Source organism: Anopheles moucheti, chromosome 3 (assembly GCF_943734755.1).
Source record: "Anopheles moucheti chromosome 3, idAnoMoucSN_F20_07, whole genome shotgun sequence".
In the NCBI taxonomy this organism is placed as follows: domain Eukaryota; kingdom Metazoa; phylum Arthropoda; class Insecta; order Diptera; family Culicidae; genus Anopheles; species Anopheles moucheti.
This window is the reverse complement of record NC_069141.1, coordinates 61,185,216-61,210,664: the sequence shown is the minus strand read 5'-3', so window position 1 is coordinate 61,210,664 and position 25,449 is coordinate 61,185,216. Positions and strand designations below refer to the sequence as shown.

The following is a 25,449-nucleotide window of genomic DNA, read 5'->3' as shown; positions in this document are numbered from 1 at the left end:
ATTTCCTGATTTGAATGATTATTCACCAAAGATTTGTATGAATGACTCTTCTGAAAAGATTAATTAAGCACAGCACTACTTGGATTATTTATACGACATGCACATGACGTATTTTGTGATAATTTCCAATTCAAACTGAAGTTTCGAGTTAAGCTGATGTCTGCGGAACTCATTGACCATGCAACCCATGAAGAGACTGTACTGAATAATTTGATGTTTAACAATATTATCAAATCTTTTCAACTAAATGGCCCCTAATAACCGATTTCGGTTAGAGAAGAAGTACGGCGATCTGAAAAGATGTAAATATTTGTTAAAATAAAATAGGTTTTAAGGATTAGCAAGTATTACGCCCACAGCGATTATCAACACAAAGAACATTCTAACGGCCCCATTCAACCTTAGTCCCGTAAAAGAATAGACGCTAGTTTATCGCAGCACAATACGCTTGCATTATATTTCACCTCCTAGAATTCATCTACACAGTGTACGAGATTAACGAACAGCTTGGGCCAAACATTGGTGAACAGGTGAAATAATTTAGCAGCTCATCAGCATTAGGCGGCTGAACGCAAGCAAAGCCATCTTCCCTCCGTCAATTCCCACACGCCCAGCTAGATTTCACCGTCGAATAGTAGCATGGTAGTACTCCTTTTTGCTCGGTACTAGTGAATCAGCCGACGTGTCTAGTGTCTAAAGCGTTTGCGTTTCGGTTACCTGTCGGCTGAAATGGATGATGGTGGCGCGACGGCACTGGCAGGCGCACTGCGACCACTCTCGCCCTGCAGGAAGTCCATGGTGGAATTTTTAACATCAACCTTTGGCTTCTGGCCCGGTTTGTTGGCCGGTTTCTGCTGCTCTACGATGATGAAGCTGTCCTCGTTGTTGGATGGTAGGGTCGGGGCCTCAACTGCTGCTGGGGCCGCCGCCGGTTTCGGTGTCGGGGAGGGTAGTTCTTTCTTTTCCTTCACAAGCCTAGCAGGTGCCGGTGCGGGAGCCGGGGTCGGTGCGGATATGGGTTCTTTGGGAGCTGGGACAGGAGCTGGAGCAGGTTTCGATACTTCAGTAGCCGCTGGTTCCGGTTTCGGAAGATCCTTTGGTTTAACCTCCACTGGCTCCACTGTCGGTGGCGATGGTTTGGTAATGTTTGGGACGGGCTTTACGGGTTCGGGCACTTTGCTAGGTTCAACCGGAGGTGTTGGCTTTGCTGGGGTTGGTACAACCGGTGCGGGTTTGTTCACTGACGCCGGAACGGATGGAGCTTCTGGCGTCGTGGGCACGGTAGTCTTCGGTGGTTCCTGCTTGGGCACTACTGGCTTGACCGGTTCCACCACCACCGGGGGTCGAGCTGGCTGAACGGGCTTCTGTTCAGGGGTAGGTTTGGCCGGTTCTACCGCCGGTGGCTTGTCCGATACCTTTGGTTCAGGAGCTTTCGGTTTTGGTTCATCAGAAGCGGTCGATTCTGGTAGTGCTTGTACGGTTCGATTTTTACCAGTGAAAAACGCAAAAATTCTGTCCAGAATTGGTATGCGTTTTCTATGATGTTTAAGAAATTATAAAAAAGAAGAAAAAAGAGAAAAAAAACATAAGAAAAAAAAAGTAAGAATTTAAAGCTCAAACAGGAGTTTAACAAAAACAAAATAATTATATAACAAACAATTGTATATTGTGAAACAAAAACGATCAAAATATTTAAAAAACATAACATTTCATGCTTGTTTGAAAGAAAACTCAAATTAAATTCTATCTCAAACTAATACCAAAAATAGAAAAAAAAAAAATTACAACAATCAAGCGAAGTAATCAAAGCTGATCTAGGCAGACTAATAATGAAATACCAAATTGGATAAAAGCGAATCGCAATCGCACTGCTTGAAGCCGATCCAATTTGTCCTGAAACACTTTGGCGTTTCGCGAGCTTAAGAATTCGGATTAATTCCCTGAACTTTAGCCAGACATACGGTGGGTTTACCGAGCCCCACTTGCATCTCAGTGCGAGTGGTCTTATTCTATCCGTACTGTCAGCTTCACCTGTTACGTGTCACCGTGCATCAACATTCTTCGTACCTGTACGTGTTAATTCAATTGTCGTGTCTCGTGTATTGACGATCCGTTTGGCATCGTGTTTTGATGAGCCCGGCATAAATCGCAACCGGGTTCAGCTGTTGGCAAACCTTGGCAGTTGCAGGCAGGTTCCGAAACCACCACATCATCAGTGCCTTTTCTACCACAAATCTAAAGTGATAATCGCATCAAAAGTCGCTTCCGATCGTGGTGAGAAAACGGACGCGGAAAAGCTGTGCAGCGACGCGAACACATGATGAAAGTGACATCAGCTTTCTTCGCTGTGCCGTGGCTACACCTTCGTACGTTCATCGACCGATAAGATAGAGCGGCATCCATCGTACCCGGGTGTCCGGTAGGTGTACGTGCCGATTCCCGGCAGATGGTTCCAGAACCTATCCACCTGCCAACCTCACACAGTGCGACAGTGCACACACAGTGCGCGCCAAACGAAAATGAGGCGTCGAGTCACACCGATATCTATGATATCAGTTCCGTTTCGCATTCAAAAGTTTGTTGCAGTACGGCTATGGACGATTGTAGGTTTATCTTCCATATCAACACCGTTAATTATTTGCGTCCTTCCTCCGACTGTGGGTGACAAACTGCAGAAACCCTTTTTTTCTTAATTATTTCCACTGCACTGATAGCAACTCTGCTGTGTTGTGTGGCGTGAGATGGTGGTTGATTTACCACCCCTATTACTCACACAGTCGGCTAGGCCACATGCACGGTTGCATGGAGAAACTAACAAACCGGAATGGTGTGGCTAAGAAAACACGATCGCGTTAACACTTTGGACAAACGAAATAACGTTACGCTATTTTGTGCTAAAACTGATGGAGAAACATTTGTAAAGGGCACATTCGGAAGTGATCGACAGTTTTTGGTCTTGTTTATAGTATGCAAGTAAGCGAGTTTGTTGGTATTTTTTTACGAAAAGCTACAATATTGAGTAATGAGCTCACTCGGCTTTTATCTTATCTTTGGTGGACTAACTGAGATTTTGATCGTGCAAGATATGGGTTAAGAATGTTAGTTTAATTTTGCTTTTTCGTGAAACACGTCAACAAATCCGGTCGTAAAGGTCAAACCAGAGCACGGGTGCTTATATCATGATATAAGTAGCTTCCTCCTACCCCAACAAGGTTGGAGAGAGGCGAAGTTGTCTTTAAGAGATTTAAACTCTATTTCGTGGCCTTATATCCTTGATGAAAAATACTAGTCGATAAGTGGTGGCATCAAGGAACTCTTAAATGTACCAGTCGAATTCCATACACTTCCAACAAATTAGTTCCCATATCCTAAATCCCCAGTGTCTGCCGAGTGCCATCGATTGGATAGTGGTCTATTTGCTTTTGCCACTGTTTCATACATATTGCCAGGTCCACAGACAGTAATATCTCGTTAGGAAATGGACATTACAGAACTTTTGATCATCGATAAACCAATAAGACTGAAGTAACTAAGTAGGCTTAGATCTTGTAACATATTTGCAGTTATATTGACAATGTCGTTTATACTTCAAAGTTACAGAGTCGACTTTCTTCAATTGCCCTTTATTTATTCAGCAATTCAGATAACTTTTTGAAAGAAAACATTAACATTAATTAAAACAAATGTCTTTTTATGAAAGAACGAAGGTGTTTTGGGCCATTTTTTTACGTTTTTGCCGATATGTTGTGCTATAAACTAATTCAGCTGTCAAATTACCAAAAACCTTGTATCTCCAAATCTGCGTATAAGATGAACCACATATCTCGAGAACTGCCCTTACTTAAATAATCTAAGTTTATAACAAAGAGTTCGATCTACACACTGATAAAATTGAAAGATCAAACACGTTTCTGTGGTTAATCATTTTTAACCATGCTTAAAAAAAGAACACAAAACAAAAAGAAAGAATGTTACTAAACGGATCGAAGCAATACTTATTGCGGAACTAAGCATTTCGTGTTTTCGCCCTATCATCCGGACAGCTTTATGCAATGCAAAAATCGTGTAGCAAGAGGATTAAATGACCAAACAAATACCACCGATTAACGGTGGCTGTGCATATTTTTCGCAACACTTGATCTTCTGCTGCCAGAGCGACACTGTTTCGTTACGCCATCTTCACCTGACATTGAACTTGAGAAATGCGCAAAAATAATGCGGATCGAGCAGCAACGGTGTTTGTTTTCTAACTTTCGAATTGCCTACTGGCCCCTGCGGGAAGGGATGTAGAACGTTTCGCGTATCTCGTACGACAATGTTTGGCGAATAAAAAAGAACTACCTCCGTCCGACACAACTCTCCCCTGCCAGGGCCGGGAGCGAGGTCATTGAAGTTTATGTATGGACAGGCAACGAAGAGGTAGCAAATAATTTCCCTCAAATATATTTCTTTTCTTTCGGGGGAACAGTGGTATTGCCGTTTGTTTACATTTTTTTTTCAATTTGCTATAACAAATGGTTTGTTGGGGTGGCAAAAATGATACAAGCATTCCTACGGTGGGTTGAGCTTTGAGATATGGTTTCATGTTGTGGTGGAGAGTTTCTTTTTGAATTTATTGCTCCAAAAGTGGTACCTTTTTTTGAGTATGTTGTTGTTGTTTCTGCTTATAGAGACTTTGCGACTTGCGGCGACATTCGTCTCTTTTTTTGAGTATTGGAAGAAGAACATCTTCTCTATCCTGATGATGGATAGTGATCGTGAAAAAAAGGCGAAACAGCTGACAGCATGACAACGCTCAGATGACCGATCACACTCGACAGTACGCCATTTTGGCCGTTGTTTTTTAACCCCACCCCGCGACGTGCATCTGTTGTAACGGCGTAATGTTCGTGCAAAAGTTACCTTGACATTCGCATGGCCGGGAAGGACATGTTCATACTTTTCCTTACCATACAATGACCACTGTCAGGAGGGCGCCTTTGAAAGGAGATAGTACTGTGTGTGGTTCTTTTTTTCCTGCTTCACCCCACCACCGCACGTCGTTTAGCGTTCCACCGAACGAACCGAACCGTCCGGAGAGGAAATTCTTTTGAAAATATTTATAAATAACAATCCCAGTCCCCGGCCCTGCGGTTTCGTTGGCACACGGTGCGAACACACGTCAGACACACCCGTTGGGCGCACTACGCGCTACATCCGGTGCGTGTTATATAATGGTGTTGTTTGTTCTTTTCCCAAGTATATGTGATGGTTTTTTTTTAATTTTCTTTTTTGACTGCCTTGCGATGATGTCGCTGGCAAATGGTTTCCACTACGTTTAGCTTCCCATTCGCTGCGAGGAAGGTGCGCTATACGTCGACAAAATTAAGCTAATTAATTGGGACTGTTTGAAAATTGAGCAAAAACATTCGTCGAAGCATCGTTCCCTGACATACTGTTTTATATTTGCAACACATGGTTTGTGTGCTAGAAATCAATAGTAGTATTCATTAAAGTGTGAACAATTTTTTTTTCTTTAAACACCTTTAAGAAATTTCAAAATGACATTGAACTTTCGATATTGCTGGCTCTGAACAACTGAACAAATATTCGGTTAATATTCGGCCTTTTTATACATTAAATCTGGATATATCTTGCGATATGAATTACCCAAACATAAAAAACCAATATGTGCGTTTGGCAGCACACGGTCCAGTCGAGCTATGGACCAAGATTGGATGTGTTTTTGATGTTCAGAGATTCCAGGGTAAATGTGGGTTCTCCTTTTGGTGGCACAAAAATTATATTAGATTAAGATAGATTAGATTGTTAGGCAAGTATGTGTACCAATTTTAGATTATAATAATATGTTATCCATATCTCATTTTGTTTGGAATAAATCATTCGCGCAACATAATCGGTTCAAAATTTCGGTTAAATACGGTTAAATAACGCCAAGCAATGAAATAAGACAGTTGCCTGATATGATATGAAAAAATTCATTCATAAAAATTTCATTCATGAAAATTTCATTCATGAAAATTTCATTCATAAAAATTTCATTCATAAAAATTTCATTCATAAAAATTTCATTCATAAAAATTTCATTCATGAAAAATTCATTCATGAAAATTTCATTCATGAAAATTTCATTCATGAAAATTTCATTCATAAAAATTTCATTCATAAAAAATTCATTCATGAAAAGTTTCATGAAATATTTCATGAAATATTTCATGAAATTTTCATGAAATTTTCATGAAATATTTCATGAAAAGTTTCATGAAATATTTCATGAAAAATATATTGAAACATTTCATGAAATGTTGGGCGCCATCTTGCTCTGCTGGTACTAGGCGTTACCTCTTGAAAAACATGCTCTCCTGGTATCGGAAATCTGAAAACAGCTGGTTTGTATGCAAAGTTAGTGCTTAAACATTGCATACCTTCAGGCGGGCAAAATTATCAGGTGCTACCTCTTCCGTGGATGCTCTCCTGGTACTATACATTCGGAAACTGGTAGATATTGAAGCAGTTTTTCGGCGGTTTTCGAGCAAAATTGCTGTACTAGGTGCTACCTCTTCCGTGCATGATCTCCTGGTACTATACATTCGGAAATCCTGGTGCAATTTCGTTTATACTTTAAAGTCACAAAGTCGATATTCTTCTCTGCATTTAATTTATCACATAGAAACAAATGTTTTATATAACCAAGGAAGATATGTTTGATCAATTTGTTACCTTTTGAATTAATTTTTTTGCTATAAATTAACTCTGTTGTAACATTTTCAAAAATCGCACAATCGGCACAAATTGTTTGGGGCCCCTAACACGGCGAGGCCCTAGGCGACCGACTACTCCGCCTACCGTTTGATCCGCCGCTGGTCAACAACCTAGCGAAGAAAAGAAACAATATACGTGCGAATTTCGTTTCTTAAATAAAGAATGTCCCAAACTTTTGCCACTGAATGTATGTGACGAACAAAACTTTTTGAGAAGAACCTTAAACGAAGGATCTATACACACAATTTCGAGGGCAACACAAAGTAACAGTTGATTGCCAAGGTCACAACAAAATTAATCCAATGTTTGCATTCATGTTTTGGGTGGCCTTTGCTAAGGTTTTTGGCCAGCTAGCGTCCACCGGAAGACCACACGCGAGGCATCAAATAAACTTGTAGGTATTGAATTATCGTTAATCGCTGTTTTTTTTCATTGCCATTTCAAATTTAGTAAATTTAGAATAAAAACCATTTTACTTCATTTGGAACAGCGGCAAATAACCCTCAACAGTATGGTGTACCACAGATTGCATACTTTACGGGGTTTATAAACAAAGCAGGCGGTGCTAGCTTTACATCGAGCTAACCGAAACGAGCTTTCGAGCAATCGACGAAAGCTCGCCAGTGCACTAGTAGGGGTGCGATGCGCTGCCGTTTGTTTTAATGTGCGTTTCAATGCACTTGCCCATGCGCATTGCTGCACCCTGTCGCGTTAATCTAGTCGATGACAAACGCGGTGACAAATCAGCCGCGCTGGTTACGTTGGATTTGGTCGCCTGGCTAGACACTTCAACCCCGTCGAGGCGCCACCTTGGCCGGCTAACTGATCGTTCAAAATGGATGCGTTCGAATCGATTGCTCGATCAGCATCGCTAATGATATCTATTTTCAGAAGCTGCAGTGACACTGGGTAACCATGTACGGTTCAAGCTGGCGTGCCGGTGGAGCATATTGCAGCGTATTTGGAGAGCATGCAGCCGGTTTTTTTTCTCTACAGCATTGAACGATTTAGTATTTTATTAAGTTAAATCTTCTTTTTTGTGCTTTACACCTTTACGCTTAACTCGATAAGCAATATTTAAATGAAGGTTCTTTTGTACTCACCTCAGCTCGTCCATCGCTAACGAGAAGTACCAAAGGGCAAACATGGTCGCTGTTATGGGTATGAGCGCGTACTTTACGAAGAACGATTTGCTAAATATGGAAGAATTGGGGAGGAAAAAAAAGCACAAAACACTCATTAGTACGAGGCCAACTCTCGAAGTCACCCGACCGATCCGTCGGGACTTTGGATGCCGGTGAATCAGATGTTAATTGCACTGCGGGGCCATGACGTGAGATGAGAAAAATGTCACTCTATGCGCTGAATGTCCGTGTTGAGTCAGTGGCGCACGTGACACGTTCGTGATGACGATTGTTTGTACGTGGTGTGTGTGTCTGTTTGGTCGATAAAATACGAACACAGCTTCCAAAATTTGACACTTCTTTGCAAGCATACATTCAGTGGCAACATTTAGTAGCGTCACATTTTAATTCGTGACATTCTGACATTCTGACCGGATATGCATGTTAAAACAAAATTAAATAAATCAAAGCTTAATGTGGTCGAAAGTCACTTAGTAACTCGGTAATTTGTTTACACAGCTTCATAATAATACATATTGACACTGTTTGATACTAAACATTACTGGTGACGTTCGGTCTATAGAGACTTTCTGATTTGTTTACGCCCGAGTGCTGCATTACCCAATGCAATTTTGAGTGCACGCGGCTTGCCCAACAACGCACGATTCTGCCGGCATTAGCCGCCAACCTGTACAACAAACAGACAGGGCGCCGTCTCGTCTTATGGAAAATGTTTACAGAAAAAAAAAGAATCCAAGCGAATGGCGCCCAAGCGTCCTTCCAGGAGCAACACTAACACTGTTGCACTGAACGCCTGTTGTCGGTATATCGATTTTGTCCCCTGCGTGACCTTTTTTACTCGATTTAAAATTGCCACCACTACGGTTCCTCGCCCCCCAAGATTGGTGGAACGAATTTTCACATTGCATAAGCCATAAGACGAAGAACGAGTAGTTTTAAATTCAGTTTCTTAATGTTTCAAGAGGTTTTTGTTTTCTCCCAAATCTCTTCCATCCGTTCACACTCGCGTCAATTCCGTTCGGTCACGCTTGAGATCGTTGCTTTCCGCGTTTCCGCGGATACTCAAGTGGGGCATGTGGTTGGTATCGAAACCCATTTTTCTAACCTAACGCTCCGACACGAATGGAATTATTGACTCCGAACGGTTTTCAAATATTGTGTCGCGCACTGTACCGGTCATGATCTATTTTCAGGAACTCTAGTCGAAAAAACAAAAAACAAACCCAATAAAGTGCACGCTGCCGTTAGCAGAGAAAGGAAACAAAATTTTGCACAGCACCGGAGAAAAAACACTGTTTGAAATTTGTTGTTTTTTTTGTTCACACGGTCACAAGGGAAACGGAACACGGGGAATCGGGTGGAATCGGAAAATCGGGTCAGTCAGTTGGACGTGTGATTGTGGTGCACGTTTTCACGAACCGTATCCACGAACGGGGGCAGTGTTTTAAAATTAATTTTCCTACCAAAACACACACACCAGCTAGGTTTTCTTTCCGCGTGAACAAATCATACGCGCATGTAACTGTTTTAACAAACTGTAAAGAGTTTCGTTTTGTATTGAAGGCGACTTCCTTCACCAGTTCCAACGCTCATCCGTTCGTGCGATGACGTAACGTTCGGGGCACATTAAGGTGGGGTTATGGATTCGCATGGAACAAGGATGTAACACTGACACACGGAGGAGATGATTGAATCACCTTCACAAACCCAACGATGAATGGGTCCACTGCATGAGATGAAGCGTTCAATATATTCACTGCTTTGACAGCAAATGATTTCTTCCCGTCAGGGAAATTCGCACAGATTCCGCTAGTGGCCTAGTTACTTACATTTGTTTCACGCGAATCTTGAAAACACGGCACGTATTCTTCCCGTTTGGTACGAAACTGCACGCCACAGCGGGGGCCACACACACTCGTAGCAAACCGAGGCAAAGAGCACTGAGCACTGAGCAGTGTTTTTGTGTGGCTGCCTGCGCTATCTGTCACACGCTCACGACCGAGTGTCAAATGCTAAATGGGTGTTCTATAGGTGCTGTTCCAATATCGCAGTATGGTCACACGCGTGCCGAGGATATGCTGATGGTCGGCGGCAAACAGCAGTGTTAACGAGTTTTATGTGCAAACTTTATGCTCACCAACTGCACCGCAATGAAGACGGTGACTTGACGGGGTTGCGTTGTGTTTATGCCGTTTTGTGCGAGACACGGTCTGCGGTTTAGCCGTGTGACTGGCGAGAAAGAAGCACAGAATGGGGGGGGTTAGATACCGGAGAGTAAGGCGAGTGTGCGAGAGCAAACAAGTGGCAAAGAGAAGGAGAGAGAGAGCGAGCGAGCGAGTGGTCGGGAGTTCAGGTTGGAAGATGGTGTCGGGTGGCCTCCGGCATGTTTAATTTCGAATTGTAAAAATATGTCGTGAAAATGGTCGCAGCTTTCAAATAAACTCCCCAAATTGCCACACTCCATACCGAGCATATTCATAGACCATCGACTAAAGGGCCGATTGGAGAAGAAACCCAACCAAACCAAACACTCTTGTCAACAAGCTCCGGCCAAGGGTTTCTTCTCTCGGTGACAAATGGGAGAGCTTTTTTTGACTTCGGTCACCAATGTGTGAGTGTCAGTTCCGGTACGTTGCACAAATGCTTGGTGGAATGAGTGCAAGATAAGATTTACGCTAGCCCAACTCGTCTGTTCAAAGTCCTGTTTGTAAGCGATAATAATGAGATAATTTATCGTGATTAATACACCTTCTTAAATTCTTTAACTGAAGAACTCTTCCTCCTAACAAAGCTCTGCACGAGAGGCTTCTCACCGTGAGCTCTGATGATACTTTAAAGGAACGTGACTAATTCACCAAACAAGCTCTGGACCCACTCAACCTGTCAACCCCTGCTGAACATCTCCGTTCACGTTTAAACAGAATGCTCTCCAACGTGCACAAGAGAGCAGGAGAGAAAACATCCCCACGCAACTACCGGATTTTACGCTTACAGTTACGCATCGTCTGCTTAGATTCGTATCGAACACGTGAAACTCTCGCCGCAGTAAGATAGGAATTAGCGAGATAGGAAATAGCAAAGAGCGGAACGGTCTACTTGTATCAGATATTGTTTTTTATCACTCGCACGTTAACTGCATAAAGAAGAAGCGGGTGAGCGCATTTGTTGCTGCTCACCATGGTAACTGCGCTACTCACCACCGCGTAAAGCTCTCCGTGTGGTGAAGCCCATACTCACCACGGAATGTATTTCAAATATGAGAGCACGTGGTGCAAAAGTCACCATGGAGGCGCCTGGTTGTTACTGATAGTGGCCACAGTTTGTCTGTTTGTTTGTTTTGCTTGAATGATTAATTTGATTTATAAAATTAGTTGTTCAAAGTTTTTGAGGTTTTTAATGTGATTTATTGGAAAATTAGTATATGGCACACTTTACATTCGTTTGAAAACAATGCCTTCTACAAACAGTTAAAGGACAATTATTCCGAATGTGCGTAACCAAAAAAAAAAATCATTTAAATCAAAAATACATTTCTAATTTCATCATTTTTCTTTTGAAGAGAATGTATTATGTTGACAGCAAATATTGTACTGGAAGATATTACATTAAGATGATTGGATGAATCAAATTTAAATAAAAAAATAATTTATTAATTAATTTAGGAATTTGCCATTCCTTGCGAAAGAGAGAAAACCTTGTGATACAGTTCAGCTGGTGGAATCCAGTGTCACACGCTTAGCTTTCTGTTTGCTGTTGTTTATTTTCCTTCGTGCTTATTTTACATAATTTTATTTCTGGTTCATGCAATTAATTCTACGGAATTAATCATTCGGAGGCTTAACATTTTACGTTCTAGTAAGATTAGCGTCAAGGCTTGTCATGTTTATTTATCAACAAAAAGAATTACTTAGAAAAACTTGTTTACTTACTTATACAGCGCTGTGTAACACTTTCGTGGTCCTGGCCTGCCGCAGAAGTCCTCCAAACCGTTCAGAGTCGAGCGCCAACACCTGTCAACTTACATGCTTTCTCTGGCGAACGCACTTGAGATCACTTCACATCAGTTTGGTTCTGGACACGTGAGCGATCTAAAAGGACTTTGTGGGCTGGGTCGTCCGGGAGCATTATAATGGCAACCAAAAATTCCTTCGAATAATCGATGAGATCCTATCGAGAATTCCAGCATGAGCTTGTTATTGCATTGATACTTACCACACCAACAAAATTTGAGCTACTTAAAGAAATATGCAAAAGTACACAGCAGAAATAAAGTTATGCCTAGAATTAGTATCTAAATTATAGGGTGCAATATGAAAGGACTAAGCCACTAATGCTGTGGATTCCCTTTCTCAATCAAACATACATTCAGGTATAAAATGGGAGATACCCAGCATCTTGTGGTCTTCTTTTTTTCTTGGAAAATCCATCGGCTCGGTGATCTTTCTTAACAATCGTACGCATTATGTACCCAATTTGTAAGTGAAGAAAATCATCCCGTACGTGAATCAGCTGTGTTAATGTTTTGCGTGCGCATATGTTAGACGTTGTGCTGCATAGTTATGACCGAGAACCCGCGTGTCTGACGGAGCGATAAGCGCGTCCCCCCCCCACACACACACACACGTACACACATACAATCCAAATGGAAACGAATCGTGTCATCGCAACCCTCTGCCCATCTTAACCATATTGCGGACCCACCAGTCAATTGAGCATTAATTGAAGCTGGACGCTGCAAGTGGTTCTACCGTAACGTTTTCAATGAAACAAACTGTTTCATCGATCGCTGCTAAGAGAACAGCGGTTGGGTGAGTGGCATCTCTTATTCTTAGAAACAGTGTAACCCCCTTCCAGCGGGAAAGTGCTACCGATTTGTGGTACCGCTTTAATTGATTCATTAAACAGCGTCAATTTCGGCTGTCTTCTGCGTACACTCCGGCACGCACATGATTCATCATCGTTCTTGGGTGGTTTGGGGGGTTTTACCGTCTGCTGGAAAGCGTAATACGTACTTAGACCTAACAATCTGGGAAAGCCACAATCATCGGTCAAGTGGAAGATGGTGTATGGGGGTTGTTTGTTTGTTTGTTTGTTTGGTGCGGACGATCTCTCCATTCCATCTCGCACTACAGTCGTAAATAATCAACGCAAGATGGACGACAGATGCTGATAAGAAAAGAAACGGCCCGTTGAAAAATCCCGATCCCGAGACGAGCTAAGGCGATGCTTCGGGGCACACTAGAACTGCCGACCGTATGCTAACGGGTTGCGTTGAAGTATCTTTCCACTTTTAGTACGTACTATACGGCACACGCGTAAAACGACTTTAATGGATAAGTAGCAGTACGTGCTTTTGTTTTAAATTTAAAGCACCTGCTAAATGGTGTGTGAACCTTATGCATATTCACGACATGATGGCCGCCGATGATCCATTTCGTTGACGTGATCGTCGAACTGTGTCGTGCGATGGAAGCGAACTTTAGTACAGTTTGTACAGTTTGGACAATACAGATCTTGTTCGCTGTCGTTCCTGCCGTTTAAACTTGCTCGTCAAATTGTTCCTATACCCGACGGAGAGTTCACTCAACTTGATTTTCTAGTTCGCTCCACCTGTGGTGCATTCCGTTCTACCTGCCGTACAATCTGTTCTACGCACGTGATTCGCATTTACGCACAATTCAACCGATCTGTTGGTTCGTTCACTTAACAAATCCGATCCCCAGTTTGTTGGCATATTTTAGTACAAGTTGATCATTATGGTTAGACATTGATCCACCATCAAATCTGCTATATAACTTATTAGCACACTTGGTACATTTAGTGTTTGACCAAGCTACTACGCGCACGACTTCATTCAAAATAAGCCTCCACATCGTATGACCCCGAAGGTTCCGTCCATCAATTGCCAGCAACGATCGTCCATGGGCCAAAGGGGGCCCCCGAAGCTGCTTGCTGAGAAGAATCTCTCGTAATCTTGCTGAACTGCAACGATCGCTTGCTAACCGAAAGCATCGTCGCAGTTGTGCTGCTCATTCTGTGATCGCGGCTGAACCAAGCAGGACGTCCAGATAGGAAGCTGCCGACGGTAACGCACCGTTATCATACAAGTGTGTTCGAAGTGCGGTGGAATTTCGCATTGTTTGTTAACTGTTCACAATCAGTTAATCCTCTCCCGCTTGTGTTTGAGTATCGTGCGTCAGTGTGTGTGTGTGTTTGTTTAGGCAAAACATTGGCAAGAGATTAAACGATAAGCAGAGATCCCAAACGTAGCGAACTTTTGGTGGAGATCAGTGAAGCAACGTGCGGCAATAATGCGGCAACGCATTTGGAACCGACCGAAGATAGTGCTGTTGGCACTGATACTGCTGATCGGAGGATGCTGCAATGTGGTTCTTGGTGTAAGTGATCGAAACATTATTAATTCGTACATCCCATTGGCCTGCGGAAGAGATCGCATTGGTGTTCCAGAATGTCCGCCATAGCAAGGCTTATCAGAACAGTGCTATTGTTAGCTGCTAGGGGATTTGCTTCGCTTTATAGCTGAAGTTCCCGTGGCGAATGTTGTTGCTTCTCCTAACCCCATGAGAATTGGGGTTAACCGCCATGTGATTGGAAAGGATGTTTTTGTTGACTGCTGCTATCATGTTTGTAATGTGTACCGCTCCCGTAGAAGCGTTGATCGCGATGATCAGCTGGATGGAAATGGCACATCGCCGGAGAGGAGCCAACAGTTTGACATTGACCTGTATTGTGACTGCCATTTTAAAAATTATGAACTTTCAACTGGTTTAGTGTAATGTTTGAATAAATCATTACTTTTAATCAATTATATTGCAATTAACAAGCTTAACAAGCTAGCTCACCGTAGCTCACCATTTTGCATTCATGTCCTCATAGCAGAAGTGTCCTAATTATCTCGAGTCTTGGTTTTCATGTTCTCTGCGAATCAAACGCGAAAAAAAAAGCAACCACATCTGAAGCAATGTCTCATAATAACCTCGATCCTAATTCTTCCGGTTTCAAGATAGCGAACGTTGTTGCGTTTGCAAAGACAATGTCATCTTGTTCCGGGCTGCTCTCAGCATGTGTGAAACGAAGATGGAAGATGGCATCCCAAGGTGGTCCCTTCTTGTTTGCCGCCATTCCAAGAACAACGTGCCCAGGGCGTCTTATCAAGCGTTACGATGCTTTCAAGCGCCAGCAACGCAAACTCTGATGCGCAAAATGAAAGATGAGTGTTGCTCTGTTTAATGGAAAACACAATTTCATTACGTCTCCATCAACTGGTCAGTTGGTTGTAGCGAACTGATCGTAATGTAAAGCATGAATTCCGATGCTTATTACATATTTGCTAATGTGTTTTAGTATGGCGAATCTTACACGATCATATTGGAGGTAGTCTGTTAATTTCGTTTCCAAATGTATGTTATAGGGCACAGTTTAGGGGAAGCAATGAAGTTCCTTCATAAGCGAAAGGGCGAGCTAACTCTAATTTCTATTTAATTTCTTACTGATCATGTGCTCTATTGCGGGAGATCACTTCCATCACTGTTGTACAGAGCGAGTGTGTGTATCTCTCTTTCTGTGCCTCTCCTAGCAGCGCTTGGTCCTATCAATCAAGCCGCAATGAGATCGTTCGATTGATAAGCGTTTCCGAACAACAACTCTGCTTCATCAATGTGACTATTTCCCTCTGTCTCCCAACCATGATATACCCGCAGATTTACGATCCTAGAACAGCGCCAAACAGCAGACATCACGTGCACATGATGCCGGAGATGCACGGTGCCTACAGCCAGGTCCATCACCACCGAGCTCAAGAAGCACCGCCACAGCAATACGTTCAAACGGACCACTACCAGTACGAGCAGCCACAAAAGCAACATCCGTCCCTGATCGGCACTCAGCAACACAGCTCAGGTCCATCCGGTCCGCAGTATCAGCCTGGTGTTCCTCTCGCACCGTACCCAACCGACACCCAGCGATCTCCTGCGTACGGCCGCTCGCAACCTTACACGCTGATCCCGATGGTTCCCCGCTTTTCCTACGGCGAGGAAGATCGATTGATCGGTGAAACTGCTCCGACAAAGGTTGCACGCCAACCGGTACTCGCGCTGCTGAAAGACTTCAACGGTTTGGAATGTCCCGAAGGTAGGACAGGCCATTTCCCGTACGTGATGGATTGCCGTCAGTTTTTGAGCTGCTGGAAGGGACGCGGTTTCATCTTGAACTGTGCGCCTGGTACGCTTTTTAATCCGGACACGCGCGAGTGTGACCATCCGTCCAAGGTATCGTGTTTGCCAGTGCCATCTCTAAACAGTGTCGTTGAACCGGCACAACGCGCTCCACCGAAATCGGGAGCTTATACCGAGCAGAGGCCACAACAATCGCAGCACCAGCCACAACCACAACGGCAGCAGGAAGAGCTTACCTGTCCACCGGGTGTGATTGGGCTGCGGCCGCATCCAACCGACTGTCGGAAGTTCCTGAACTGCAACAATGGCGCTCGGTTTGTGCAGGATTGTGGTCCAGGCACTGCGTTCAATCCACGCATCCTAACCTGTGACCATCTGCACAACGTGGATTGTGACAAGTCGGAAAATTTAATCGTAGATTACGATCGTCCAACGGTACCTGTTGCTCCTAAGACACCTTACTATCCAACGCACACTCCCGCTGGTTCAAAGCCCGTTCCGGCAATTGTTAGTCCACAGGTTCGTCCCACCATTCCCACACAACAACAACAACAACAGGGTCCTTCGAGCCAACAATCGCCCAACGGTCAGCAACCGATCCATCCGGACGTGGAGGAATTCAATTCGGTTCAAACGGAAACAAACGGTGATGAGTTAGATGCCGATCTGGATGCCGTGTACGACGGGTTTGACCTGCGCTCTAACTTTGGAGCACCAGAGGTAGATCGTCGACAACCGAAAGCTTCACGGAATCAAGGTGCAACCGAAAAACCTTACCCGATCTACGTAAGGCCTCCGACCAAGCAACCGGAATCACTTCACCGAGATGCGGAACTGGTGCAAAGTGTACAGCGACCCGTTTACGTTGCAATTCCAACAGCGCAAACAACTACCCGTGCGCCAACGACGACGGCCCGCCCGGCCGGAACACCTTATCCGACGGTACGGAAGGAAGATATCGACGTCCAGCAGCATCTGGATGCGCTCAAACTAATGCTAACGCCGTACATGAAGGAACACAAGCAAACGGTCGCACTGAATGCGACAAAGCTCAGCACCATGATGACCACAACGACGACGACGACTGAGCCACCGCCGGTGGTGCAGGTGATTGGACTACCACCATCACCACCGTCCCGCAACGCCAACGATCGGGGCTCTTCCGCCGCTCCCTACGTTCTGCCAACAGCGAGTGAGGTGAATGACTTTTTTTACGGTGCATCGGAACCGGTCCCATTGGCACCGTGGCCATTGCCACCACCGTACATAACCGAACCGGCGGAAGGAACCTTTAACAGGCAGCATGCCTCACCGCCCGAGTCGGTCGTCTATCCCATCTATCGTAGACCGACAACGACGACAACAACCACCACCACGACGACCACTGAGAAACCAGCACCGGCCATTCGGAGTCGATTCGGCGACAATCGTCCCAATCCATGGCGGCCCATGAATGTGCCGCATGCAACGACAACGCAAACGACCGTACCACCGATCACTACCACAACTACCACCACCACGACGCAAGATCCGTGCTACGGTAAGTTTGTCTGCGGCAATGGTGTTTGCATTGATGAGGCAGAAGTTTGCGACGGACGGGACGGGTGTGGGAACCGCGCCGATGAGCTGGTGTGCGACCACATCGGGTACGAGCTGAAGCTGTCCAAGAAGGCGCAGGGTAGCGTTGAGGTACGGGTCTACGACCGTTGGGGGTACGTGTGTGATGATGGGTTTACGATCGAAGCGGCTAATGTCGTTTGCCGCGAGCTAGGATTTGCCGGTGGTGCGATCGAGATCAAACCACACTCTTACTTCCCACCGAACGCCACCGATCCGGATGAGCAGGAACAGGGACCGTTTTTCATGATGGATGCCGTCCGCTGCCAGGGTAATGAAAGTTCCCTGCGTGACTGCACCTTCAACGGGTGGGGCGTGAGTGATTGCAACCGCGAGGAGGTGGTTGGTGTCGTGTGTCGAACGCCCGTCATGTCTTGTCCGCAGGACTACTGGCTCTGCCACGCATCGGAGGAATGCATCCCGGTACAGTTCCTGTGCGATAATGTGCGTGACTGTGCGGATGGGTCGGATGAATCACCGGACCACTGTAAGGCACCGCTTGCCGTCCGGTTGGTAGGTGGTCCAACGGACCGGGAAGGTCGCGTCGAGATCAACTATCACGGTACCTGGGGTACGGTTTGTGATGACGATTTTGGTGTGCGCGAAGCACGTGTCATCTGTCGGCAGCTCGGGTTCAACGGTACGGCCGAAATGCGCAAGAGCGTTTATCCACCGGGCACGGGTCAAATCTGGCTCGATCAGGTAGCGTGCAATGGTTCGGAGTCATCGATCGAGGACTGCGTGCACTGGCAATGGGGTGAGCATAACTGTGGCCACACGGAGGACGTCGGTGTGCGGTGTGGGGTGTATGTGCCGACAAAACCACGGGCCGCCCGGTTGAGAGCTACCCGTCCAAACCCACGGTTCGATTTTGTGGAACGATCGCGCAAGATCCATCCGGACACGTGTGGGCGCGTTATGGTGGACCCGACACTGCGCAAACCGACGTACGGTGCGCGCGTTGTGCACGGTTCGGAAACGGTGTACGGCCATCATCCGTGGCAGGCATCGTTGCGCGTGAAGGCGCTACATTGGTGCGGTGCGGTGCTGATAACGCGCTACCACGTCCTGACAGCGGCCCATTGTCTGATCGGTTATCCGAAGAGTACTTATCGGGTGCGCATTGGGGACTACCATACGGCGGCGTACGATCAAGCCGAGCTGGACATCTTCATCGAGAACACGTACATCCACGAACATTTCCGGGAGGGTCATCACATGAGCAATGACATAGCGGTGGTGGTACTGAAGACGCCGGTCCGATTTAACGACTACGTGCAACCGATTTGTCTTCCGGCACGGGATGCAGCGTACGAACCGGGCAAGAACTGCACCATATCCGGGTGGGGTGCAACCGAAGCGGGATCTAAAGGTAAGCGGGCAGGAAACAGTAATCATTTAATAATAGTAATTAACAATTAAGTAATTATAATACCTTCTTCGTTATCTCTCTTTCTAGATTCATCATACGATCTTCGGGCGGGTACGGTTCCACTACTCCCGGACAGTGTATGCCGAAGGCCGGAAGTATACGGGGATTCGCTGATTGACGGAATGTTCTGTGCTGGTACGCTCGAACCCGGTGTTGATTCGTGTGATGGCGATTCCGGTGGTCCGTTGGTGTGTCCGAATGGCGAAGGTAAGTGAATCGGTCACGAATTATCTACTCGAGGAACTTAACATTCGATTCTTATGCTTGCTAGGCCTACACACATTAACCGGTATTGTGTCGTGGGGAAAGCACTGCGGATATGCGAATAAACCGGGCGTCTACTTGAAGGTGGCACACTATCGGGAATGGATCGAGCAAAAGCTTAATCAATCACTCCACCAGTACGGTGTTTAAGTAACTTAAGTAAGGTAAGCCAAATTCTTCCAACAAGATTTTTACTCGCAAACGGAATATTTATCGATCCTTTTTTTCTCTTTGCAGACGATGCAAACGTGACGAAATTCGAGTATAACCAATGACAGCAACATATGACCCATGAACAGCACGACATACCCCCGTCCGTGTGTTATGATGTACCTTAAACGCCTTTTGCATTGCATTTTCAACAAAACACCTGCTCTTATTAGCCGCTAGTGATATTGAATAACTTGTTGTTTAATAATAGGATAGTGTAGTGCATTACCGTACAACACGCGGTATGTGTGTACAATAACAGTGTGGACAAAATGTCTGACTAATGCTTTATTATCCGAAACCCCTCCTCTAATCTTGATTACGTTTTTGATCTAGAACCGATATTTGTTAGTGCACCAAGCTTAGCAGCAAACTTGTCGCCCAGATGTTGGTAAGGATGGGTAAGTTCCGATGGGACGATCGGTATTCCCACAGCGCGACGAACGCGTGGTGAAAGAAGTAGCAAATTCTGACCCAACCCGTACGCGCTCGATGTTACCCAGTACAAACAGAGACACTGTCGAGCGGAGCGACGAAAAAAAAAAGAGATGGTGGTGTAAAGAGATATCATATCGCACGTACTGAAAGGAAATTATTCATCTTACCGATGGGACGGATGCAGCTATCGGTACCATCAGTACGCTCAACACCCGGAAGAGGTTGGTAAAAATGGTCTGCAATTTGGAGGGTAGCTTCGTACGGGACGCGGCCTGTATCTGTTGGTAAACGAATGATCGGTTATTTGGCTAGCATGACTTCCCTCACGCTTTTGCACTGTGTCTTACCTCAATGATGCTGAGATTAATGATGCCTAATGTTACGGGGAAAATTAACGAATGGTCCAACTCGATTAGGTTCGGTATCCATCCGAAGCCACCAACCGTAAGCTCGGTGTAGGCGATCTGTGCCTCGATCGCGGTCGGATCGGGCATCAATGAGACAAGGTTCCGTATCGCTACCGACTGTACAATCCACAGCGGTATCTGACCCCAAAGCAGCACCATCGTCTTTGCAGGATGACAATTTTCTCTCACAATTAGATTATTCCATTGTTTCTTCAGCTAAAATGAAACCACGCAAGTAAGGTTGTTCGTCATTCATTCCTTTATCGCGCACACATCGCTTGCGCTTACCGAGCGGTTGTACATGATGCGGGCTTCCTTTTCTGTCCAGTTGAACTTTTTTATCGCGTATGCCGTTTCAGCTTTCAGTTCTTTGATCAGTTCAGGCATTTCGAGCGAAATCTGGTCCAGTCTGGTCAGTATTTTGTTTTGATACACCGCCAGCGGCAGCGTGACTAACGTACGGAGACCCACCGTGGTGAGAATGATCGTGGCCCACCAGGGTAGTCCGGTGAAGTCGTGCAGATTTATTATACCGTGCTGCACGTAAGCGACCGGGGCACTGTGTGATAACGATTGCCAAATGCCACTGACGGTGGCTTCGTACGAGAAGAGTCTCCGTTGCGTGTGGACGATGCCGTACATCGATCCGTGCGGATACCGTGTACAGGTGGCCGTACGTGCCAACGTTCGAACAGATCTTAGGTAGCTCATGCTTACCTACACTTAACTTAACACTAAGAGGAATGGGAAAATGAAATAGATCCGGAATAGATACGATATGAACAGACGGAATTTAGAATGTATGTATTACGTTGGGGGATTTGAGTGCGTTCAAGTGACAAAGTAAGTGACTGGACGGGATGGTTAGAACTGATTTGCCCGTAGCTTCCTTGCGTGATGGCCGAGACAGGCCAGTATGCCGATAACGCCGAGCAAAATGCCAATAACCAAAGCTGAGGCATCACCGAAATCCATTCCGGCGGCCGCTGCTTGGTCTACGCTTAGCACCAAGACGATCAACAAAAGGGAAGCAAACTGATGAATCATTACACGTAGCGTATACAACACACGGCGGATGGGTACACTTTAAACACGGCAAGTTAAACTGCTAGTGAGTTGGGTTTAATGTTTTCCTTTCGTTATCAGCCAAAATGGTGCAGTTTTTTTCCCCCACAATGTATCAACAAGCAATTCTGTAGAGAATCTCGAAACTCACCGTGTTTTGATAAGCGGCTGTCAAGAAACGTAGGGTGTTGTTCTGTTGTTTTGTTTATTCTAGTTTACCATACTATCAAATTGCAAAGCATTTACTAACAGCTTTTAATGTGTATGCTTACATAACTGACCGTAATGGGTACTTAAAAGTAGTTTGAAAAGAATATTTTCGTATTTAAATGTAATGTTTTGTTTCGGATGTTTCGCCCCGGTGAAAGTACTCCATCAATAATATAGCCTGCTGTCAGGCGAAAATTCGGGGCGAAAAAGGCCAGCTGTCAAAGCTTGTGTTGGTTGTTTTGGAAATCTTTACAAAAAAATCTAGGCGTATCGAAAAGCAACTCCACGGATTTCAGCTGCTGTACGGTGGTGTGCCGTACAAATAATTTGCCAGCCAGTCAATTTGTGTACTTGGTGCAACAAAGCAACTACCTCGGGAACGGTCGCAGCATGGCAAAGAAAGCGTTCCAGCACCAGGCAGGCACGGCCATGGAATGTTTGAGCGTAAGTTAACCTTTCGCCCGAAGTTCCGCTTTGCGTTCCCTTGACCCTTGTGCGGAACGGATGGGTAATCTAAATTGCACCTTGGTCATGAACTGTTGGGATCCAGTTGCATTCGTGCAAGATAACCTCCGGGACCGTCCGCAACCAAATGGCTTTGGAAGGGCGTTCCGATTGACCTTCGCCAAGGTTCGATGGGCGCTGTGTGTGTCAATTGATGTGTAAACAATTCGTTCAAATACGTTCAAACGGCCGTAAAATGAGGTCTGATTTTTGTGCTGTTGTGTATCGACCACCCATCATAATTCGTTCCGCAAACTTCCACTGTTAGCATGGGTTTACTAATGTTATGTTACGATTGAATTCTTTTCCAGATTCCCATAACGTTACACAAAGAGAAGGACATTGACGAGGAGGGTCGAGAGGTATTGAAATGTGGGTTTAAAATCGGCGGAGGCATTGATCAGGATTTCCGAAAAAGTCCCCAGGGTTATACGGATTATGTGAGTATGATCCTATCCAAATGCGGAATTAAGTACATTAACAACGATTGTTATCTCTTTCCCCCACTCTTTTCGGTCAGGGAATCTACGTAACCGAGGTCCACGAAGGTAGCCCAGCGGCCAAATCGGGCTTACGGATGCACGACAAAATTTTGCAATGTAACGGATACGATTTTACCATGGTGACGCACAAAAAGGCCGTTAGTTACATACGCAAAAACCCCGTCCTGAACTTACTCGTTGCAAGAAAAGGCGTTACATCTACCTAAGCAAAAGGGACATGCGTTGCACAAGCACAAGCCTACACAGTTGCACGATAATTCTCAACAATTCGTAATCGATAAGGAAAGGATAGAAATTATTACTTTCTCCCAAGGGAGCGCATATAGAGAGAGCACACGACATTCCAGCAAAAAGAATCCTAACTTAGCCACAATATTTAACGAAAATCGCGGATTACAAGCATTCCATGCAATAGTCCTCCTTGTTGGCAAACTAACTGCAGCTATTGGTAAAGACTCGATTAAAACAAAACAAAACAATCGTCCCAAGTTTGCTCCTATCAGCTTCTCTCTTCCTTTGTCTCTCTCCCTTTTATAAGGATACTTTCCTGAAGCGCCCATGTGGTGCACACGCCAGTAAGATTTTACACGCATTTTTGCACAACAAAATAAGGAAAGGAAATCGTTTTTATTGCATATTTCTATTGATTATTTGTAAGCATGTTTCTCTAGGTATAGTAATGATCGTGTGTTAGGTGTTGACACTGTTTTCCACCACCATTGCGCATGGTCCGACAGTTTCGGTCGCGTAGGCTGCGTGAATGCCTAAGGCGCATATATAGTTGCTTACTAGGGAGATCATCCGTTTTTTTGTGAGATTTTAGCGCATTTTAAAAGTGAATGATGATGTTGTAGTAGTATTAGTATGGTTTAATTAAAAGGGAGAAATAACAAAACACAAAAGATAGGAAATGGTAGAACAGAGCAGAGATGACAAAACGGAGCAGAAAAAGGAAAACACATAGAGCACATAATCGAATCGAAATTTGATAGAATTGTTGGACGGTGATGTACGTGTTCTTTTTTTTTTTAAACCCAAACACACAATGTAACACACATACATATATTGTAAAGGGCCATCGTACGAGATGAGGTCTCGTAGTTTTATCGACGGTGGTCATCACTTTCATATTTTAGCTATTAAAAATGTATGCCAAAGTAAGATTAAACTATGTAAACGTGAGTAAACGTACGACGAAAGTGGCATCACGTTCGAGTGAAAGAAATTACAAACTAAACACACAAATGGGAATCACATATATCCGGTCAGAGTCCACTATTGTTATGTATTTCGTTTTATTATTCCATTAATGTATTCATCAAAGCCAAACGGTCAAATGCTCGTCTAAGGGACAAACGTGGGATTTACAATATCCTTTTATTTGCATTTTCATTATATATGACCCAATTTGCATTGCGGGTGGTTATCATACGCGCGCACTACGCGCTGAGAATAGTTCACACAACGAATGTTCCATTTATATGTTACAAGGGAGGAAAAAAATACATACACACTTCCTTGATTGTGCACAACGAATGGGCCAAATTACACTACTACCATTTTTGGGGTTTCTCTTTCTAGGGAAAATGCAATCAATACGCAAATGTGCTTAGCATAAATAGCATTACAGAAACACGCGCCCACACGTTTGAAAGGATACCGGGAAAATACGCCAGCCATATCGGGCGGTTTAATCAAACAAACAGAACAACAGAGGAATAGTTTTCCACTTGCCTCAGAGGTCGTGACACGTGGATCTAGAGGGAACGTCACGTGTCACGGGATTGCATTACTTATAGGCGATGTGTAGTTACATTAATAGCAACGAAAATATGTAGGGATTGTGCTTTTATAGCTAATCATTATCAGCATCCTGCTGTATCAACGATCCGATCAATCCGAAGATCAATTTCGACATGCTAGATCATGCTGTGTTGGTGAATAATAAGGTTTGAAAATTCATTTTTACCATCTTAGCACACTAGACACACCAACAAAGCAATCATTTCTAGCGCTTGCTGTGGTCGAACCAACACCTGTTGTGCCATTGCACACTGGAACAGCTGTCCAGTTATGGTACTGCTACCAATATTTCGCCTTTTAACGATTTTTCTGCTTTTTGTTGTCGTATTTTTCGGTTATTTGGTACAATTAACTTGTTGCTTTTCGCGTTTGTTTCGTTTTCTCTTCATCACACCCATTTGTGTAATGTTTGATTTTCAGCGTATTACTACTTGTAATGTTCTTTAGATAAAATTAGTAGAACAAACAAACAAACAAAAAAGAATTGAAAAGAAATGGAAACTCCTATTTGAACGGAAAGTGTTTGGTACAGAGATGGTAGGCATCAATGCTCACTTTTTTTTTTAATATAACCAATTTCTAGACGAGGACATGAAATTCAATAACTAAAAATATGTTAAAATGTATCAATTGTTTGGCAAGAAAGGAAGTAATTTTATCAATTGAACAGAAACTGTAGCGACATGCACGGATTCTAGTGATGGGAAATGCTCCAGCATTTAGGTTCGGAACCTATCTAGCTGTAAGAAATCTGGATCGTTTCACATCTACAGATCTCTGTTATTTGTAAGATGATCCCGAAGCGCAACATTTAATCTCAAACTATTAGATCGGATCACATTTTTAAGCTTGAAATGGATCGGATCCACCACCAACTTTTCATCACTGAAACAT

The 25,449-nt window shown here is 44.4% G+C and overlaps 4 protein-coding genes across 5 annotated transcripts; 2 read left to right on the top strand and 2 right to left on the bottom strand.

Moving 5' to 3' along the window:
* Nucleotides 1-439: 439 nt before the first annotated feature.
* LOC128304150 (uncharacterized) lies at nucleotides 440-9,950 on the bottom strand. Its single transcript, XM_053041299.1, has 3 exons — nucleotides 9,737-9,950; nucleotides 7,866-7,955; nucleotides 440-1,536 (listed from the first exon to the last, which is right to left on the bottom strand). Exons 2-3 carry the CDS (start codon nucleotides 7,907-7,909, stop codon nucleotides 714-716), a joined length of 867 nt encoding a protein of 288 aa, XP_052897259.1. The 5' UTR covers nucleotides 7,910-7,955; nucleotides 9,737-9,950; the 3' UTR covers nucleotides 440-713.
* Nucleotides 9,951-14,184: 4,234 nt separating this feature from the next.
* On the top strand, nucleotides 14,185-19,790 carry LOC128301383 (uncharacterized). Its single transcript, XM_053037827.1, has 5 exons — nucleotides 14,185-14,305; nucleotides 15,629-19,091; nucleotides 19,179-19,358; nucleotides 19,423-19,579; nucleotides 19,653-19,790. Exons 1-4 carry the CDS (start codon nucleotides 14,219-14,221, stop codon nucleotides 19,563-19,565), a joined length of 3,873 nt encoding a protein of 1,290 aa, XP_052893787.1. The 5' UTR covers nucleotides 14,185-14,218; the 3' UTR covers nucleotides 19,566-19,579; nucleotides 19,653-19,790.
* Nucleotides 19,791-19,869: 79 nt separating this feature from the next.
* LOC128301384 (cytochrome c oxidase assembly protein COX18, mitochondrial) lies at nucleotides 19,870-21,758 on the bottom strand. 2 transcript variants are annotated; one of them, XM_053037829.1, is made up of 5 exons: nucleotides 21,687-21,758; nucleotides 20,759-21,204; nucleotides 20,411-20,686; nucleotides 20,231-20,341; nucleotides 19,870-20,142 (listed from the first exon to the last, which is right to left on the bottom strand). In XM_053037829.1, exons 2-5 carry the CDS (start codon nucleotides 21,179-21,181, stop codon nucleotides 19,945-19,947), a joined length of 1,008 nt encoding a protein of 335 aa, XP_052893789.1. In that variant the 5' UTR covers nucleotides 21,182-21,204; nucleotides 21,687-21,758; the 3' UTR covers nucleotides 19,870-19,944. The 2 variants fall into 2 exon arrangements, with proteins under 2 accessions (XP_052893789.1, XP_052893790.1); XM_053037830.1 differs by lacking the exon at nucleotides 21,687-21,758 and adding an exon at nucleotides 21,282-21,672.
* A 235-nt stretch (nucleotides 21,759-21,993) lies between these two features.
* Nucleotides 21,994-24,410, top strand: LOC128303464 (tax1-binding protein 3 homolog). Its single transcript, XM_053040427.1, has 3 exons — nucleotides 21,994-22,189; nucleotides 22,561-22,689; nucleotides 22,770-24,410. Exons 1-3 carry the CDS (start codon nucleotides 22,136-22,138, stop codon nucleotides 22,956-22,958), a joined length of 372 nt encoding a protein of 123 aa, XP_052896387.1. The 5' UTR covers nucleotides 21,994-22,135; the 3' UTR covers nucleotides 22,959-24,410.
* Nucleotides 24,411-25,449: the final 1,039 nt, after the last annotated feature.

Bases quoted from the DNA above. Each gene is read 5' to 3' on its own strand.
- LOC128304150 (XM_053041299.1), bottom strand. From the start codon at position 7,909: ATGTTTGCCCTTTGGTACTTCTCGTTAGCGATGGACGAGCTGAG. The intron at 1,537-7,865 runs GTGAGTACAAAA...TAAACATCATAG, and splicing joins TTAGCGATGGACGAGCTGAG to AAAACGCATACCAATTCTGG.
- LOC128301383 (XM_053037827.1), top strand. From the start codon at position 14,219: ATGCGGCAACGCATTTGGAACCGACCGAAGATAGTGCTGTTGGCACTG. The intron at 14,306-15,628 runs GTAAGTGATCGA...ATATACCCGCAG, and splicing joins GCTGCAATGTGGTTCTTGGT to ATTTACGATCCTAGAACAGC. The intron at 19,092-19,178 runs GTAAGCGGGCAG...CTCTCTTTCTAG, and splicing joins AACCGAAGCGGGATCTAAAG to ATTCATCATACGATCTTCGG.
- LOC128301384 (XM_053037829.1), bottom strand. From the start codon at position 21,181: ATGAGCTACCTAAGATCTGTTCGAACGTTGGCACGTACGGCCACCTGT. The intron at 20,687-20,758 runs GTAAGCGCAAGC...GTTTCATTTTAG, and splicing joins GCATCATGTACAACCGCTCG to CTGAAGAAACAATGGAATAA. The intron at 20,342-20,410 runs GTAAGACACAGT...GTTTACCAACAG, and splicing joins TTAATCTCAGCATCATTGAG to ATACAGGCCGCGTCCCGTAC.
- LOC128303464 (XM_053040427.1), top strand. From the start codon at position 22,136: ATGGCAAAGAAAGCGTTCCAGCACCAGGCAGGCACGGCCATGGAATGT. The intron at 22,190-22,560 runs GTAAGTTAACCT...ATTCTTTTCCAG, and splicing joins CGGCCATGGAATGTTTGAGC to ATTCCCATAACGTTACACAA. The intron at 22,690-22,769 runs GTGAGTATGATC...CTTTTCGGTCAG, and splicing joins CCCAGGGTTATACGGATTAT to GGAATCTACGTAACCGAGGT.